The following is a 16,117-nucleotide window of genomic DNA, read 5'->3' on the forward strand; positions in this document are numbered from 1 at the left end:
AATGCTCCAGATGAAAGTAAATGATTAAAATAATTACAGGCTCAGAGCTGACGAGCCGCAGTGTGGGGTGGCCGCCGGACATTTGTCGGTAATTAGATAATTAATCTGAATGCAAATGATGAGCCCTAACGAAGCAGTCAAGCTGAACCAGCGACAACTGCCGAGAGTGAAATAAGGGGAGAGAGAGAGAAATATGAAAATGAGTATAAAATATCCAGCCTCCAAAGTCAGCCTACCAACACACAAAGCCAACACACATCAGAATTGTAAATCAATAACTCTAGCATCCAGTTTGAGTGGAGCTTGTGCATAAAAAACTCCTCACATCTCTACATCTATAACTTTCACTCATTGTGACAAGTAGACATGAATAACTTGTTAAAAATACACAAGCCTACAAAGGGTGCCTGACAGTCAGAGCTCGAGCAACTGCATAGCAATTTCTAATGTTACAAGGTGCATTTCAGAGAGCTCAAACTGGAGGCTTACAGAGCCCAGAGAGACAGAAAAAGACAGAAAACTAATGATGAGTAATGCTAAGACTTTCTGCAAGCAATTTAAATGCATCTGCAAATTGTGTGTTTATGGCTTTCTAACCTGAGTGTTTATCATTCTCTAACCTGACATTCAGCAGGTTACAGAGTTTGGACCGAACAAACTGAGCGAGCAATCCCACTTGAAAACCAAAGCAAACGGAAATCATACTCAATAAAAAGACAAATTCATTATACAATCTAAGATGTATTATAAAAAATCAATTTTGCTTTTATGCAGAATGTGTGTGTGTGTGTGTGTCTCTTTCTATCTGTGTGTTTAACATTTTTTTAAATGTTTCTTTGTTCTTTGATCTTGCTTTAGGCTATTAAACATCCCAATTTAATTCAATACAATTAAGTAGTCTGTATATTCCAGAGATACAGTAGATTGTACCCCAATCATTTGCAGTAGGCTTTCAGTGGCAGCACCCAGACCTGGGTCATCACTAGTTACCACAGCCACAAAGTCATAAACCTCGCCCATTTCGACAATTTATATTTTAAAAATATTATTTTAAGCCTAACCCTAACCACACTGCTAATCGTATGCCTAACCCTAACCTTAAATTCATGTTTTTTTTGTTTTCAATCGTTTCTGACTTTGTGGCTGTAGTAACTAGTGGAAACCCTGGGTCACATGAGGAGAAAAGCGTCATATTTCATGACGTCAACATTATGCGCCTCTCATTCAAGTTTTGCTGTGTAATCTGAGGAAACGAACGAGGTTGCGTTGTTCCTCAGGCAAAGTTTTACTTCAAAATTGTTACTTGGAAGTTACAGTATGGAATATTTGATCGGAATTCAGGGACAAGACTTTGTCATAGTTGCTGCTGATAACGTTGCAGCCCACAGCATCGTTAAGATGAAACAGGGTATGACATTGCTCGTTTGCAGTTAGCTAGTCGCTAAGTTAGCCAGCTAGCTAATGTTATTTAGCCTGCTTTTGTTAGCCTTGAACTCATTTGCAAAATGTTCTAAATGTTTGTCTCATACATTTCTGTTTTGAGTCATATGACGTTACTGAAACAATTATAATTGTTGTTACCTAGCTAGCTAAGCATGCTAGTTTACATGTTATGAGTTAACAGTAGTTTAGCAAACTTGCTAGCACCTATGTGAGCTAATTAGCTAGCAAGCTTCCTCCCTGGCCAATGAGTCGAGATCAGAAAAGCGGACACTAGCTACCGAATTGATTTGGCTTCCAGTTATCACCAACGTTTGTTTGCTAACAATCGTGTTGGACGAGCTAGTAAGCTTGTTAACTTGCATGTCCCCAAACTCCAAACAGATTTGCGCTAGCTACCTAAAAAGGCTAGCCATCTTGCTAACTCGCTTCATTCAATTGTGAAAGTGAAAGTAAGCAAGGAGCGCGCACACACTAGCAGGCCCAGATTGTTATCAAAATTACTTGCAATATTTTCCTCAAAGTAAGAAACATCTGAACGAGTAGAGCTATTTGTAATCAAACTAACTTCAAGAATGTATTATTTGGCTTTATTTCCATACATCATGTTGAACATGTCACTGGAGTGCGTATGTGATTAAATAACTAACACCTTGTCTATCGCCCTCAGACCAGGACAAGATGTTCAAGCTGAGCGATAAGATTCTTTTGCTATGTGTGGGAGAGGCAGGAGACACAGTACAGTTTGCAGAGTACATTCAGAAGAATATTCAGCTATACAAAATGAGGAATGGTAAGTGCCACCCATTTCTTGTTTCTCTGGTGTCAAAATAAAGATGGCCTAGTACTACTCATGCCACCGCTACTGACATATGTGCATTCAATACTCGTTGTGATTATTGTTTGGACATTTTATTCATTAATGTTTTTCCCCCGGTTATGTGCTACCCCATGGTGACATCTGATGGGCCTTTCAGGTTATGAACTCAGTCCAACAGCAGCAGCCAACTTCACACGCAAGAACCTTGCAGACTACCTTCGAAGCAGGGTAATTATTTAATGTGGACCAATGCTTTTATTTCTTTCCAATGTAGCCTAGCATACCATACTGCGATACTCCAACGTTGCTCTGTGCTATTGCCACTTAGCCTGTGTCTGGGCAAACCCATTTTGGTGATTTCTGGTGTCATCAACATAAATCAATCACAGCACATTTTTGGACTCATTCAGCAGTTTTTACCTGAATAAATTCAATACCATTGGAAGTTAAAGTTGAAAGTTCAAGTTATACTGATCAAAAATATAAACGCAACATGCAATCATTTCAACAATTTTACTGAGTTTAGGTTCATATAAGGAAATAAGTCAATTGAAAGAAATGAATTAGGCCCTAATCTATGGATTTCACCTAACAGGGCAGGGGCGCAGCCATGGCCTGGCTCCCAAGGGGTTGTGCGCACCAGCCCAGTTATGTGAAATCCAACCACTGGGGAGCCAGGCTCAGCCAATCAGAATGATTCCCCCCACACACAAAAGGTCTTTATTCCAGACAGAAATACTCCTCAGTTTCATCGCTGGTTAAGAAGCCGGATGTGGAGATCCGGGGATGGTGTGATTACACGTGGTCTGCGGTTGTGAGGATGGTTGGACGTACTGCCAAATTCTCTAAAATGACGTTGGAGGTGGCTTGTGAAAATTCACCCTCCCCCCCCCCCGGCAAAAGCTCTGGGGGACATTCCTGCAGTCAGCATGCCAATTGCACGCTCCCTCAACTTCAGACATCTGTTGCATTGTGTTGTGACAACTGCACATTTTAGTGGGCTTTTACCTGTGTAATGGTCATGCTGTTTAATATGCTTCTTGATATGCCACACCTGTCAGGTGGATGGATTAACTTGTCAAAGGAGAAATGCTCACTGACAGGGATGTAAACAAATTTGTGTGCACAATTTGAGAGAAATAAGCTTTTTGTGCGTATGGAACATTTCTGGGACCTTTTATTGTAGCTCATGAGACATGGGACCAACACTTTACATGTTGCGTTTTATATTTTTGTTCAGTATATATTCTTAAAACTTAAATTGAAAATGATGCAGCTTCCTGTTGACACGACATATTGATAAATAGCCTAATGTCAAAACAGTTTAAGTGTCCAAGTCAATATCTAATATGCAGAAAGTTTGATATATTGAAAACTTAAACATAAAATGTGTTATCTACACATACATTTTTATGAACACCTTTTAAACTGCACACGCACCAAAAACCCTGTTATTTTGTCAATTGGCAATAAATTACTGATTGATGGGGGGGGGGGGGGGGGGGGCACGCTGTTTACTTCCACAAGGCAAAAAAAATACTTGGAAACTGAATATATTTACGTCATTGGCAAGAGGAAAACCTGCATAACACAGATGGCTATATTTTAGAATGTTGCATTTTAATATGGAGGTCACCAAAACAGAAAGAAAAACACAACACTGTTTAGTCAATCATGTCTAAATTCCTAATCTGGCCCTCGTCCTATCATGGTCACCTAATCATCCCCAGTTTGCAATTGGCTTATTCATACCCCCTCCTCTCTCCTGTAACTATTCCCCAGGTCGTTGATGTAAATGAGAATGTGTCCTCAGTCAATTTACCTGGTAAAATAACAATCTATTATCACTTTATCAATTGCGTGAGAGGGGGGAGATGAGGTTGCATGTCCTGAACTAACATGCTGACCAAACCGAACGCGCACATGTTGATTTTGTACCCCCCACACCAGACACGATCAGGATACTATGCAGGTTGAAATATCAAAACAAACTCTGAACCAATTATATTAATTTGGGGACAGGTTGAAAAGCATTAAACATTTTATGGCAATTTAGCTAGTTGGCTTACAGTTGCTAACTAATTTGTTCTATTTAGCAGGCTTGCTGCTGCTAGCTAATTTGTCCTGGGATATAAACATTTAGGTATTTTACCTGAAATGCACAAGGTCCTCTACTCCGCCAATTAATCCACACAAACGGTCAATCGAATCGTTTCTAGTCATCTCTCTTCCGTCCAGGCTTTTTCTTCTCTTTACTTTATATTGCGATTTGCAACTTTCATAAATTAGGTGCATTACCGCCACTGACCTCGTTTGTCTTTCAGACACCCACGTGGGTATAACCAATGAGATGGCACGTGGGTACCTGCTTCTATAAACCAATGAGGAGATGGGAGAGGCAGGACTGGCAGCGCGATCTGCGTCACAAATAGAACTGACTTCTATTTTAGCCCTTGGCAGCGCAGACGTTCGTTGGCGCGCACAAGCAGTGTGGGTGCAATAATTGAATAATATAGATTTCGACATTTATTTTGCAACGCTCGCGCATGCGAAGCGAGCAGTGTAGTCAGCCTGTAAGGCTCCTATCAATATTTTGGAATGGTGGATGTTGATTTTAGGAGGCTGCCATCACAGAAAATAGTTTTCTTTTTTCTTTGCTTATCTTCAACAAAACACAACCCACCATAGGATCCCAACAGTGACAACAGTTTGCTGCTATTTAAGTGATAGTTTGACTGTCAAATCCGAGTATTGGTGTGTGGCCGCAACTTTTATACAGACACCGCCCCGAAATATCAGTGTCATTTGATAAAGAAAATCATAATTGCAGTCTTGCGACCCAGTGCCTATGACAAAACCAAAGATGTTGATCTGTTTTAAACTGGTTGGAACCAAAATCATTTTACAATCGTTTAGTTCTGAACAGAACCCCCCCAAAAATTGTTTCATTCCAATGTTCTGACCAGCAAATAAAAATGTTCTGGCTTATATCGTAGATTTTTTAACCTGTGAAATCAACAGTATTTTACTTTTTGATCATTGCATTACTTCACCAATCAGTGCGGATCTTTCAGACAAGCTAGTTGTTTACATGCATGATAGACGTACACGTGTAGCAAATGGTTTAAAGAGAGCGAGAGAGGGTAGAGAAGGCGGCTTGAAGCTCTGTGCATCTTGTTATGACATGTATTATATGAATTGTGTGTACTTAGAGGAATATATGCACATTGGCACATAACTCCACCTATGCAACAACATAGGCCTAGGACTATACATCCTTTAAGCAGGGCTCATAGAGACATTGGCAAGTCAAATTCAAGGACGTCTTCAAGCACTTAATTGTAATTTTTATATAATTGTACATAAGACTTAATATAGACCCCCCCCCCCCCCCCCCCAAAAAAAAAAAATTGTGAAAAAAGTAGGCCATCATCACTTTAAGAATAATGCATTTTTAGGCCTTGTCAATGCATTGATATTCAAATTATTATTACATTTTAAATTATGTGAGAATGTGGAATTGCCTGACTAAATAAATTGGATGCATGCATGGAGATTTTTCTGTAGCCTATGTGGCCGACACAGGCACACACAATAAAGCCATAAATAGCTGTAGCATTAATCTCACCATGGCTGTTTTTTGAATGAGCAACCAACCAAAAACCTTGTTCCCTTTTGTAATGGAGGGATTTGTATAGGAAGCCAAGTTAAAGCCAGCATTAGATGTTGTCATCCTCAAAACTACACATAGTTTTACCGCAACAGAGTAGCGCAACACTTTTCAATAGAAACGGCTGGAAACAAACCAGAATGGCCACATCTCTCTCAAAAAAAAATATTAAAATGAAATCGCAAATAATTCTAAGGGAGCAGGAGACCCTTTTGGCTACAGTAGTTACAAGGACTTCTCAAGCACCAACTTTAGGAAATGTCTGATTTTTCAAGGTATGTCTGTTCCAGTACTTGATTTTCTGGGCCTAGGTTACTTCAAGCCCCTTGTATTGTTTTTAAAATTGCAGGTGTAACATGGAAACCAAAATGTATTTGTCATGTTATTTCATTACCAGATCTACTAGGCTATGTCATTTGTCATCTTTATGTACATAATAATTAATAGGAATAACGTTGGGCGTTGCGAAATAGTCTATGATTGCGCACAGTATACTCCGTGTCTAATCGAGGCGCAAACACATGAAAACACAAACTCATTACCTTGACGCTTTCTCTGTTCAATCTAACGACACCCTGCTGAAAATCAAGCAGAGAACAGATGATCAACATCAATACGCTAGGGATATTAGATCCAACGTGGATCCGGGCTGTCTTCACCGGCGTAACGAATGAGAGAGACAAATATTCTGGACGTTCCTCGCCAACACCTTTATTCCAGCACTTGGACTGTTGTGATACTCAAACAGCTATTGGTCACTTGACCGTCATTCAGAAAATTATTTCCAGGATAAGACGTGTGAAAATATCACAATGTAATTATTTTTTGACCTTTATTTAATTAGGCAAGTCAGTTTAGAACAAATTTTTATTTTCAATGACGGCCCCGGAACAGTGAGTTAACTGCCTTGTTCAGGGGCAGAACGACAGATTTTTATCTTGTCAGCTCGGGGATTCGATCTTGCAACCTACTAGTCCAACGCGCTAACCACTAGGCTACCTGCAGCCCCTAATTAAACAGCTCAACACCAAATACGCATCCAGCAAGTAGTATGCATCATTATTGAAGGACCACATTAATGAAATTATTGATTTAGGTTTTAAGTATCAGGGTCAGGTGACCGTTTTGGTTAGAAGCATTCGATTTTCCAATTGCATACATTTTTGGGGATTTGTGTGCCCATGTTAACTGTTTTCACATAAGGAGACACGAAATGTTACGTAGTTATGCTGTGTTTCTGATATCTATATACAAAAAAATTGTCCAACAGCTAGATCCAGGATTCTTACAGGGTTTAAGTACAATATTTAATTTAACGGATTAATACTACTTCATATATGATATAACTACAATTTCCACTGCCATGAATGCAAGGACAGAAAAGTATTGTTTTATGTCAAACGATTTTGAACAAGTATGTCAAGACAACAAACATGAGAAATGAACAGGTTTTAAATGAATTTGATTAAATATAGCAATGTTCCCCCTTATAGCTTAATGTAATGCCATGATTTTTTTTTTTATAGATATCATCAATGACTTATTGACATCTATAACAAGTTGTCCAGCATAGGAAATCCTCACTGGTACCCTAGTTTATAAATACCCATAGGCACTTTGTTTTGTTGTGGCACTATAAAGAAAAATGCCTGGGACGTAAAATACTGTTAACTGGTTCCCATGCTTTTAAAATAACGGTTCTGTTCCGGAACAGTATGAATCACTTTCGTTCCGTTTCTGTTCCTTGAAAACATTTTATTTTCATGTTTTCAGTTAATATTCCTTGGACCGCTTCCAACCCCTGGTTTTAAGCACTTGATCTTGTATCATCGTGTTGACCAATCTGAGGTTAAAAAAAAGATGTGTAATTCCCCCCCAATTCGATGTGGTCAAAACGTCAGCTTGTGTAATGTAGTAACACATACTGTCCATGTGAAAAGTAGCGTAAATATACATTAATTAGATATGACAAAATAATCTTATTTTAGGGTGATGGTGAATTATTTGTTCAAATATCACATAGCTATATTTCTCACTAGTTTAACCATTTTTAAAGATGGGAGGGGAAATGCTCCTAAGCTACATTTTTACCAGGAGCTCTGGACTAGAGCATCCGTAGGGTCTGTGCCGCGGGCTGAATGTTTGACGTCTCTACTATGTCACATTCAGGTCGGAATTCAGTCTAACGGACATGCGACACTTAACTTTTGCGGAGTTCGAGACATTCCCATTTGTTTTCCGAGGAAAACTGGGCACAAGCATGCCTGCCTCTTCCAGTGAAGCAGCCCCCCCCAAAAAATACCTACTGCTGTCATGACGCGCTAGTGTAGCACACGTTACACACATCTTGTCTCCGTTGTGCACCTCTACTATGTCAGTCTGCGATGTGGGCAACGAGTTTATTTTGACTGATCCCAGAGACTGTTGTCAATATGTTGCGAGTTGGCCTAAGTGTCGCTCCAGTCTCAAGGGTAGGCAACACCTGCGGCAGAAACGAAGCGCAACCCACCGGGAGCCTGTCCTACCACTCCCTGGTGTTAGGCATTGAACGTGTGTGTATGAAGATTGTGTGTGTGCCCGAAGGAGAGTGTGGGAAGGACATCCGAGTCAAGTCTCCTCGTATCCGTCCCTCTAAGTCTCATATGGTTGCGGCGAGGTTAATATGTTAGGAGTAGTGCAGCCGCTGCCTGTCACAATAGCAGAAGGATGAAAATAATTACAAAAAACAATTAGTGGGGCTGAGGAGGGAATGTGGGACACAAGGAGGGGGGAGCGGAGGGAGTGCGAGAGGGAGGCTAGAAAGGGGGGCAGTCCCAAGGGCTTTGAACTTGGCCCAGAAGTCAACACGGCACAGAAGGGCGTGTGCAAGTGAGAGTCGGTGTTACAGTTGGGCTGCTACTGTTTCAATATGTGCTTTAGATATCGGATAACATTACAAAATATTCCCGGAATTCATGCTTGCCCAAAGGCAGTAAAACCATTTTTTATTTTTTTTTACCCTGTGGTACCATATATCCTTGTTTATGTATATTGAATTTCCGTACGCTGTTCTCAGTTCTCGCAGGGCTTCCAAACAGTTTCTCCTCGACATCCCACACCTTCCTTTAGCTGTGCTCTCCAATTCACACCCACCCCAGAGTATTTGGACATGCACATATGTTATACGAACACGTTTTCCACTCGCTCCGGAACATTTATGAATATTTCTCTCTCGTTCACCTGAGTGGAGGGTCACGAAGCTGTTAAGTGAAGAGGATGTCTCTTGTGGTTCGAAAACATCAGGGGATGAGTGGTGGTGATGGAGCTTGGCACCTACCAGGAATCCAGAAAAGCAACTGGGTCTCTCGCTAACCCCAGCTGCGAGCGCCAAGCGTCAGCGATGGTGTGAGAGAAGAGCAGCCTGAAGTCAACTGCATTATGTATTTCAAAAACTCTATTCTTAAAATGGACAGCACAGCCACTGTTCTTGTTTAAAACTTGAGCGGTGATGGACTTCACAGGCTTTCTGTGTAATAAACCATTACCTCAGTCGTATGTAGCCTCTTGGGTTGTATCCCAAAGAACAAGTAAGCCCTCTTGCTTTATTTAAAGATTTAGCAAAAAGGCCACGGCAACAGTTTGTCTGGGGCTAGTGTTGCATATGGGGTTTTTGTTTTTAAGTACAGCGCGGGCACAAATAATTACTAGTGCCATATTGCACATGACTCCCCTGTTCCAGCACAGATGAACAATTAATACAGCAGATTGAGGGGAAATGCCAATAAAGAGAACATGTCCTGGGGCACAGTGCAAAGAGGGTGGGAGGGAGGGCACGGTGCAAAGAGAGGGGGAGGGAAGGAAAGAGGGAGCGAGCGCTGGCACGTGGAAGACGAGAGGGAGAGCGAGCAGGGTTGATTTACCACGGTTCACTTCGTGCATCACCAGACACAACCATACATCCTTCTTTTTAGTTGAATGCCGAATACCGTTGGACACCCCATCTCTCTGGTGTGTGTGTTGGGTTTCTTTTGAAGACATATGTGTTTGCGACTTGGCGTGAGTTCAGGTGCTGGATTTAACGAGCCTGCTGCCTGGTGGCCTCCGAGGTGACATGAGGAGGAAGGGTTATTTCGATGCCAGCTCCAGCACTGTATTTTTACACCGTAACCTGTAAGACAGGTGTTGCTCGGGTGAGTGCGGGTGACGCCACCCGGGGCACACCAATGAGTTCAGGCATGGCCTGGCGAGACATATCACCCTTTTCCACAGGGAGCGTGACAAGTCCGCCTTTCTTTCCCCTGTAGAAAGGGTCTCGCACATACACAACATTGATACTTGGGGCAGGTGTTCAGATTACAGCAGGTTACTGCAGCTCAGGGGATGTCACGTTCGACATCCACTGTGTCTCTCTCCCTCTAGGACTGGGTTCACATGCGAAGCTTAGCTGCTGAATTGTAATGTTAGTTTGATAGCGTCAGTGGGTTTAACTCGTTTGAACCGGAAACTCTGCAATTGTCAAACGTCAATCCAGGGCGCGGCGCCATGACCGCTTTCTGTAACTTCACTTTGTCCTGATAGGGGGATTATAACAAGGAGGGAGGATGGTGAAAGGGGAGTATTGCGAACGCGGAGAAGAGCTCGTTGAAATGGAGTGGCTAGAAGGGTAAAAAGTCATTTTAAGGGAGAGGGAAGGAGGGAGACTACTTCAGAAGTTTTTAATGAGCCCTGGCGTTACTCCAGGGCATAGGGTGAAGGCGGGAGTGGGGGGGTGATGGAGGGAGCAGCGGGGGTCCGTTTCCCAGCAGATGTCACACTGCCAGTGACACCACGACCCCCCCCCCCCCCCCCCCCCCCAGTCCTCTCCAACACCCCTTCCAGCCCACCTAACCCCCCCCAGCCCTCTCCAACCCACCTAACCCCCCTCAGTCCTCTCCATCTACCCCCCCCCCTCCAGGTTGCCGCAGTTCCACACCCCTCCCTGTTGTCTTGTGCTGCTGCTGTTTTATCTTCCGTTTTGTTGACTCCCAAATCAAAGCTGATCATTAATAGCAGCGACGTTTGAACAATCTGAAAATAAACTCTCACTGGGTATCTTTTTAGTTGCCTTCTGTTGTGCTCTTAATCACACTGCCGCTTCCTAGTGTCCGGCACCCAGCTTGTACAATGATAGGTTGGTGTGCTGACCGCGGAGAGAAAGTGTATTATTAAATCGTTTAGTCTCTATGGGACTGGCTATTGGTCAATGTCGTAACACCAACCTCGGAGGATAATAACAGAGGAAGAGAAAACAGGACATTGTTGTTTGGATGCGGACTTAGAATTGTAATTGTGTGTGTGATAATTTTCTGTTTATCGTCCTTCATCACATCCCCATTGTGAGAACGTTGTCATAACACGGTGATGTCAAGATATGGCGCCGTAACAATCCCAATTTGTTTTTCCATATCTTCACTGACCCATACCTCTCCTCTCTCACCAGACTCCGTACCATGTGAACCTGTTGCTGGCTGGGTTTGATGAGACGGACGGCCCAGGGCTCTACTACATGGATCACCTGTCTGCTCTGGCCAAGGCCCCCTTCGCTGCCCACGGCCACGGAGCCTACCTCACCCTGTCTATCCTCGACCGCTACTACAGACCAGGTGGGATCGCTCTCTCTCTCTCTCGCTCGCTCTCTCTTTTATTGTTCCTCTATTTTATTGGACTCTTTATCTCTCCCTTTTCTCCTCTTTCTGCCTCCGTCGCTCACTATCTTCTGTTCCATTCCTCTTCTCGGGTTCCCCTATTCTCTCTCTCTCAACACTCTAACGGGATTTAATATTAAATGATTGACGAGTTCTTCTATTTAAGTTCAACTTCATCTGGACGTGAAGCTAACCATATCTCTCTTCTTGTCTCTCATATCACTCTCATGCTTCAGATTTGACTCGGGATGAAGCCATGGACCTGCTGAAGAAGTGCATTGAGGAGGTGAGCTCGGTTCTTTTTTTCTGCTTAGAGCTAACTGAATAACGGCACTGTGCTTCATCACCACCACCTTTATGGGGCGGCAGGTAGCCTTGTGGTTAGAGTGTTGGGCCAGTAACCGACAGGATGCTGGATCAAATCCCCCGAGCTGACAAGGTAAAAAAATATATATATATATATTCTGCTCCTGAACAAGGCAGTTAACCCACTGTTCCCCTGTAGGCCGTCATTGTAAATAAGAATTTGTCTTAACTGACTTGTCTAGTTAAATAAAATAAAAATAAAAACTATTTGTGGGGTTTCAAGTCATCACATTTGGAAATGTTACTGGATAATCACATTTAGCAGTCGGGTGCATGTGACTTTAATTTGTCAAATTGAGATGTGTTTATATTAGGAAAACGACATTTTGCGAGAACTGTTCAATGAACAGCCATAACATGCATATAGCTTTGTTTCTCCTATACACTTGCATTGGTATATGACTCATGACCTAACTCCCCCTCCCTCTCTCTCTCGCTCTCTTTCCGCTCCAGCTGAACTACCGCTTCATCCTCAACCTGCCCTCCTTCAGCGTCCGTTTGATTGACAAGGACGGCATCCATGACCTGGAGAAGCTTATCCCTGTGGGCGCCAAGTGACCGCTCACTGCTTACCCCTAATGCCCACATTTTTGTACCGTAGACCTTGCTCTTTATGTTCCAATAAAACGTGACGCACTGTTGAAATCTCTTTTTGTCCTCGTAGTGCTTTCTTCAGGGTCCCCTATAAAGAGAACAGCCTTCTGGCTGTGTACTCTTGTTGACGCTGTAATCTGTGTGTGTGCTCCTCTGTGTTTGTATGTGTCCTGTACGTGCGTTGTCGACCATGAGAAAGTGAAGAGCCGTATGATCAGAAAAGAGTAATGAATACAAATATAATAATAATGATGGACCTTTTCATCTAAAAGTACCTAAATTAAGTGTGGGTATTTTCATGACTTTTTCTACTGTAAAGTACCAAATAAATTATAATTACATTTTACAGATGTGTATTCTGTACACAGTATATTTTAAGTATTATGTTTACTATATACATAGCCTATTGACTCTTACCTACAGTGGTGTAAAGTACTAAAGTAGTGTTTTGGGGTATCTGTACTTTACTATTTATATTTTTGACAACTTTTAATTTTACTTCACTACATTCCTAAAGAAAATAATGTGCGTTGTACTCCATACACCCAAAAGTACTCATTACATTTTGAATGCTTAGCAGGACAGGAAAATGGTCCAATTCACACAATTATCAAGAGAACATTTATTTAAATAAAAACTGCCGTCTGGTTTGCTTAATATAAGCAATTTTAAATTATTTTAATTTTTGAAACTTAAGTATATTTAAAACCAAGTACTTTGATACTTTCACTCAAGTAGTATTTTACTGGGTAACTTTCTATTAAGGTATCTTTTACTAAAGTATGACAATTGGGTACTTTTCCCACCACTGATTATGTAGCTGTAACAAGTATCACCCTAATTTTCCTCTGCATTCAGGAAAAACTAAACCGCTATACATCCGGATAGGAAAACTGGGCCACGGTAGTGAACATCAAGCCAGTGTGTCTCCAACTTCTCTCTCCTATATCACAGACAGGTGATTAATAAACATTAAACAATCCCTCCTCTCCCAAACACACCGGAATCTGACGGGAAGAGCAGCATATGTTTGCCTGGAGGCACAGCGAGATGGAGAACAACCCTGCTGAGTGTCAGATATTGGAGAGGGAGGGGGAGAGAGAGGGAGGGGCAGGTCACAGGGAGATAGATGGATGGGGGAATTGACACTTGGGGTAATATGGAGGAAGGGGGCAGGTAGAGAATGGAGAGAACCAGAGGGAACGAGCATGTGATGAGAGGTGGTGTAACAACAGATGAGGGGGACGGTAGCTGAGGTGTGGAGTTTGTTGTGGGGTCGTGGCGGTCTCCCAGGTACCGGTGGGGCTGGCTGCTGCCTGGCGCGGTGACACAGTTGCCGCTGTGATGGTTAGGGATCGCTTTCACCTCATCGCTTTGGTGTAAATGGGCTCTGAATTTTGAGTGGCCCCCGGGGTGCAAGTTCGCATCAGTAATTATTTTGTGTGTGTGTGTGTGTGTGAGAGAGAAAGCGAGGTGGGTAGTGTGTCTATGGTTAATCATAAGTGGTGAATTGCTACTTTTTCAGAATACTCTGTTTTTGTAATGATTAGCAACAAATATTACTTTTTTTACTTTTTTGTAAATATTTGAATTGAATATCTTAAAAATGATTCTTCAGATTTTTTATATTATTTTCTAATCACCAGAAATTGTACTTTTTTTAAACCATTAATATTTCGAAGATAGATCTATTTTATAGCCAGTGGCTTGTAGGTATTAAACTCCTGAATAAATAAACGTATTAGAATAAACCTTGAATTGACATTAAAAATACTGCCGTAGGAAAAGCACCCTTTCACCATTATCGACAGTGAATGATAAAACATGATACCCAGACAGTCCGCATCAGTGATTCTTTAATAATATATTACATTTATGCCGTAATACAATAATTATAACAGTAATAACATTAACAATAAACATACACAGTAAGTACAAAATGATTAGGTTTTTTTCTTAACTTACCCACACCTACCCTCCCCTTCAACAATAGCTGCCTCTGACACCACGCTCCCATGCCCACCCCCAAAAACTCAATACCCAGCAGCACCCACATAGAATCGTAGTACACAAACTGCCCATCCTATGGGGTGGAGTTGGACGGTATCCAATGTCCAGATGAGGAACAAGCAAAACTGAGAAAGTTGGTTGTAATGGATATGGCTCATCTCTTGTGACGAGATGTTTTCAAAGCGGGTCCAAGTCCAGACAGTCAAACAGACCTTGAAGGGAAGTAACATAGAGATAAATAGTTGTATCTCTTTGGGAACAAGAGGGAGATCCTATGAATGCAGGTTGGGCTATCATCTTGACAGTCAGACAGGGACAGAAGACCAGAACTCATCCAGAAAATGTCATTGGCAGTTAGAAATGGACACTGCCTAGAAAAACAGCAGCCCAGAAGAAAAAGTCCATGCGTCTTTGAGTGAGGTGGCCGACACATATACAGTACAAACATCATCACGCCCTTCCCTGTGAGGGATCGGGCCATAGCAGGAATTTCAGAAAGAAATCTCAGTCATTGTCTTCATAAAGGAGGCTACGAGAAGATGGAATAGAGAAATCAGTCCGTCCGTCAACCTCCAATCTCCATTCTCCTCCAAAGACGTCGTTTCATTATTTGCGGTGCTTCATCTCCTTCTCGTGGTGGCCCTTGCCACCCCCCTGGTCCTTGTCCAGCATTTTGATGGCCTCCACCAGGTAGCTCTGGAAGGCGGAGAGGGCGGCGCAGATAGCAGGGGTACCGAAGCCGTGGGTGAGCAGGCTGAAGTGGGTAAGATTGCTCTGGACCCCGTGCTCCAGACAGGGGTTGGGACGACTCGCCCCCAGAGGAGAGCGGTCCTGGGACATCAGGTCCACAAACTCCTTGCAGATATCCCTGAGGAGAAAAAGTAGGAGAAGGGTTAGAATTGCTCAATGCTAACGTTAGTTTTGAATAAAATGTTGTTCATTATACCCGTTAACATTTTCAGGTCAACATGTAACAATGTAATGGGACGATAATCACTGTCATTAAATCTGTACACATTTCCTAAATAGCTTTGTCTGCTTTAGTTGAGCTGAAAATCTTTCGCTCAATGCACACTATGTATATCTGTTTGTATATGCGATACTGGAGATTGTTCAGTATTAGTGAGACTATCTACTGTAAGAGTATACTAGGCCCAGACGGGGATTATGAGCCACTCACTTGGTGGCCAGCAGCATACTGCGTCGTGTGGGAAGCTGCTCGGGGTCACTCTGCCTACACAGATACTCTGCTGTCGCTCTGGCAGGGAACTCCGTCTCGCACACGTACCCAAAGTCACGGGCCAGGTGGACCGCCTCACCTGGGAAGAGATAGAAAAGGTTAGTGAATGACCGGATGTCAATTTGGAAGGTTGGCAGGAAATAAGGAAAAACCTAGCTCTTTGTGTGATGCTCTTCTTTGGATTCACGATTGGTTTATGTTACTGAAGGGACTCACGTTGTTATTATCAATTTACATTCAATTTAATTGTGCAAATACATTTTTGTTGAAAAGTGAATTACAGTGGCAGTAGATTTTACTAGAGATTTTACTAA

General features: G+C 42.3%; 2 protein-coding genes across 5 annotated transcripts in view; one reads left to right on the plus strand and one right to left on the minus strand.

Moving 5' to 3' along the window:
- Positions 1-1,200: 1,200 nt before the first annotated feature.
- Positions 1,201-12,608, plus strand: LOC129819652 (proteasome subunit beta type-2-like). Its single transcript, XM_055876093.1, has 6 exons — positions 1,201-1,408; positions 2,111-2,233; positions 2,418-2,488; positions 11,389-11,551; positions 11,830-11,879; positions 12,413-12,608. Exons 1-6 carry the CDS (start codon positions 1,318-1,320, stop codon positions 12,515-12,517), a joined length of 603 nt encoding a protein of 200 aa, XP_055732068.1. The 5' UTR covers positions 1,201-1,317; the 3' UTR covers positions 12,518-12,608.
- Positions 12,609-14,391: 1,783 nt separating this feature from the next.
- The window catches only part of LOC129819651 (transcription factor AP-2-epsilon), a 10,612-nt gene continuing 8,886 nt past the window's right edge, over positions 14,392-16,117 (minus strand). For all 4 annotated transcript variants that reach the window (XM_055876090.1, XM_055876089.1, XM_055876092.1 and 1 more), the window contains exons 6-7: positions 15,744-15,882; positions 14,392-15,431 (exon numbers count right to left, since the gene is read on the minus strand). In XM_055876090.1, coding sequence (XP_055732065.1) covers positions 15,170-15,431; positions 15,744-15,882 — 401 coding nt within the window. In that variant the 3' untranslated portion in view covers positions 14,392-15,169. The remainder of the gene's footprint in view (positions 15,432-15,743; positions 15,883-16,117) is intronic.

The sequence above is a fragment of the Salvelinus fontinalis genome, chromosome 22 (assembly GCF_029448725.1).
Source record: "Salvelinus fontinalis isolate EN_2023a chromosome 22, ASM2944872v1, whole genome shotgun sequence".
NCBI classification, from domain to species: domain Eukaryota; kingdom Metazoa; phylum Chordata; class Actinopteri; order Salmoniformes; family Salmonidae; genus Salvelinus; species Salvelinus fontinalis.

Excerpts from the sequence above, each read along its gene's own strand:
- LOC129819652 (XM_055876093.1), top strand. The coding sequence starts at position 1,318 with ATGGAATATTTGATCGGAATTCAGGGACAAGACTTTGTCATAGTTGCT. Across the intron at positions 2,489-11,388 it reads CAGACTACCTTCGAAGCAGG|ACTCCGTACCATGTGAACCT; the intron begins GTAATTATTTAA and ends CTCTCTCACCAG. Across the intron at positions 11,880-12,412 it reads TGAAGAAGTGCATTGAGGAG|CTGAACTACCGCTTCATCCT; the intron begins GTGAGCTCGGTT and ends TTTCCGCTCCAG.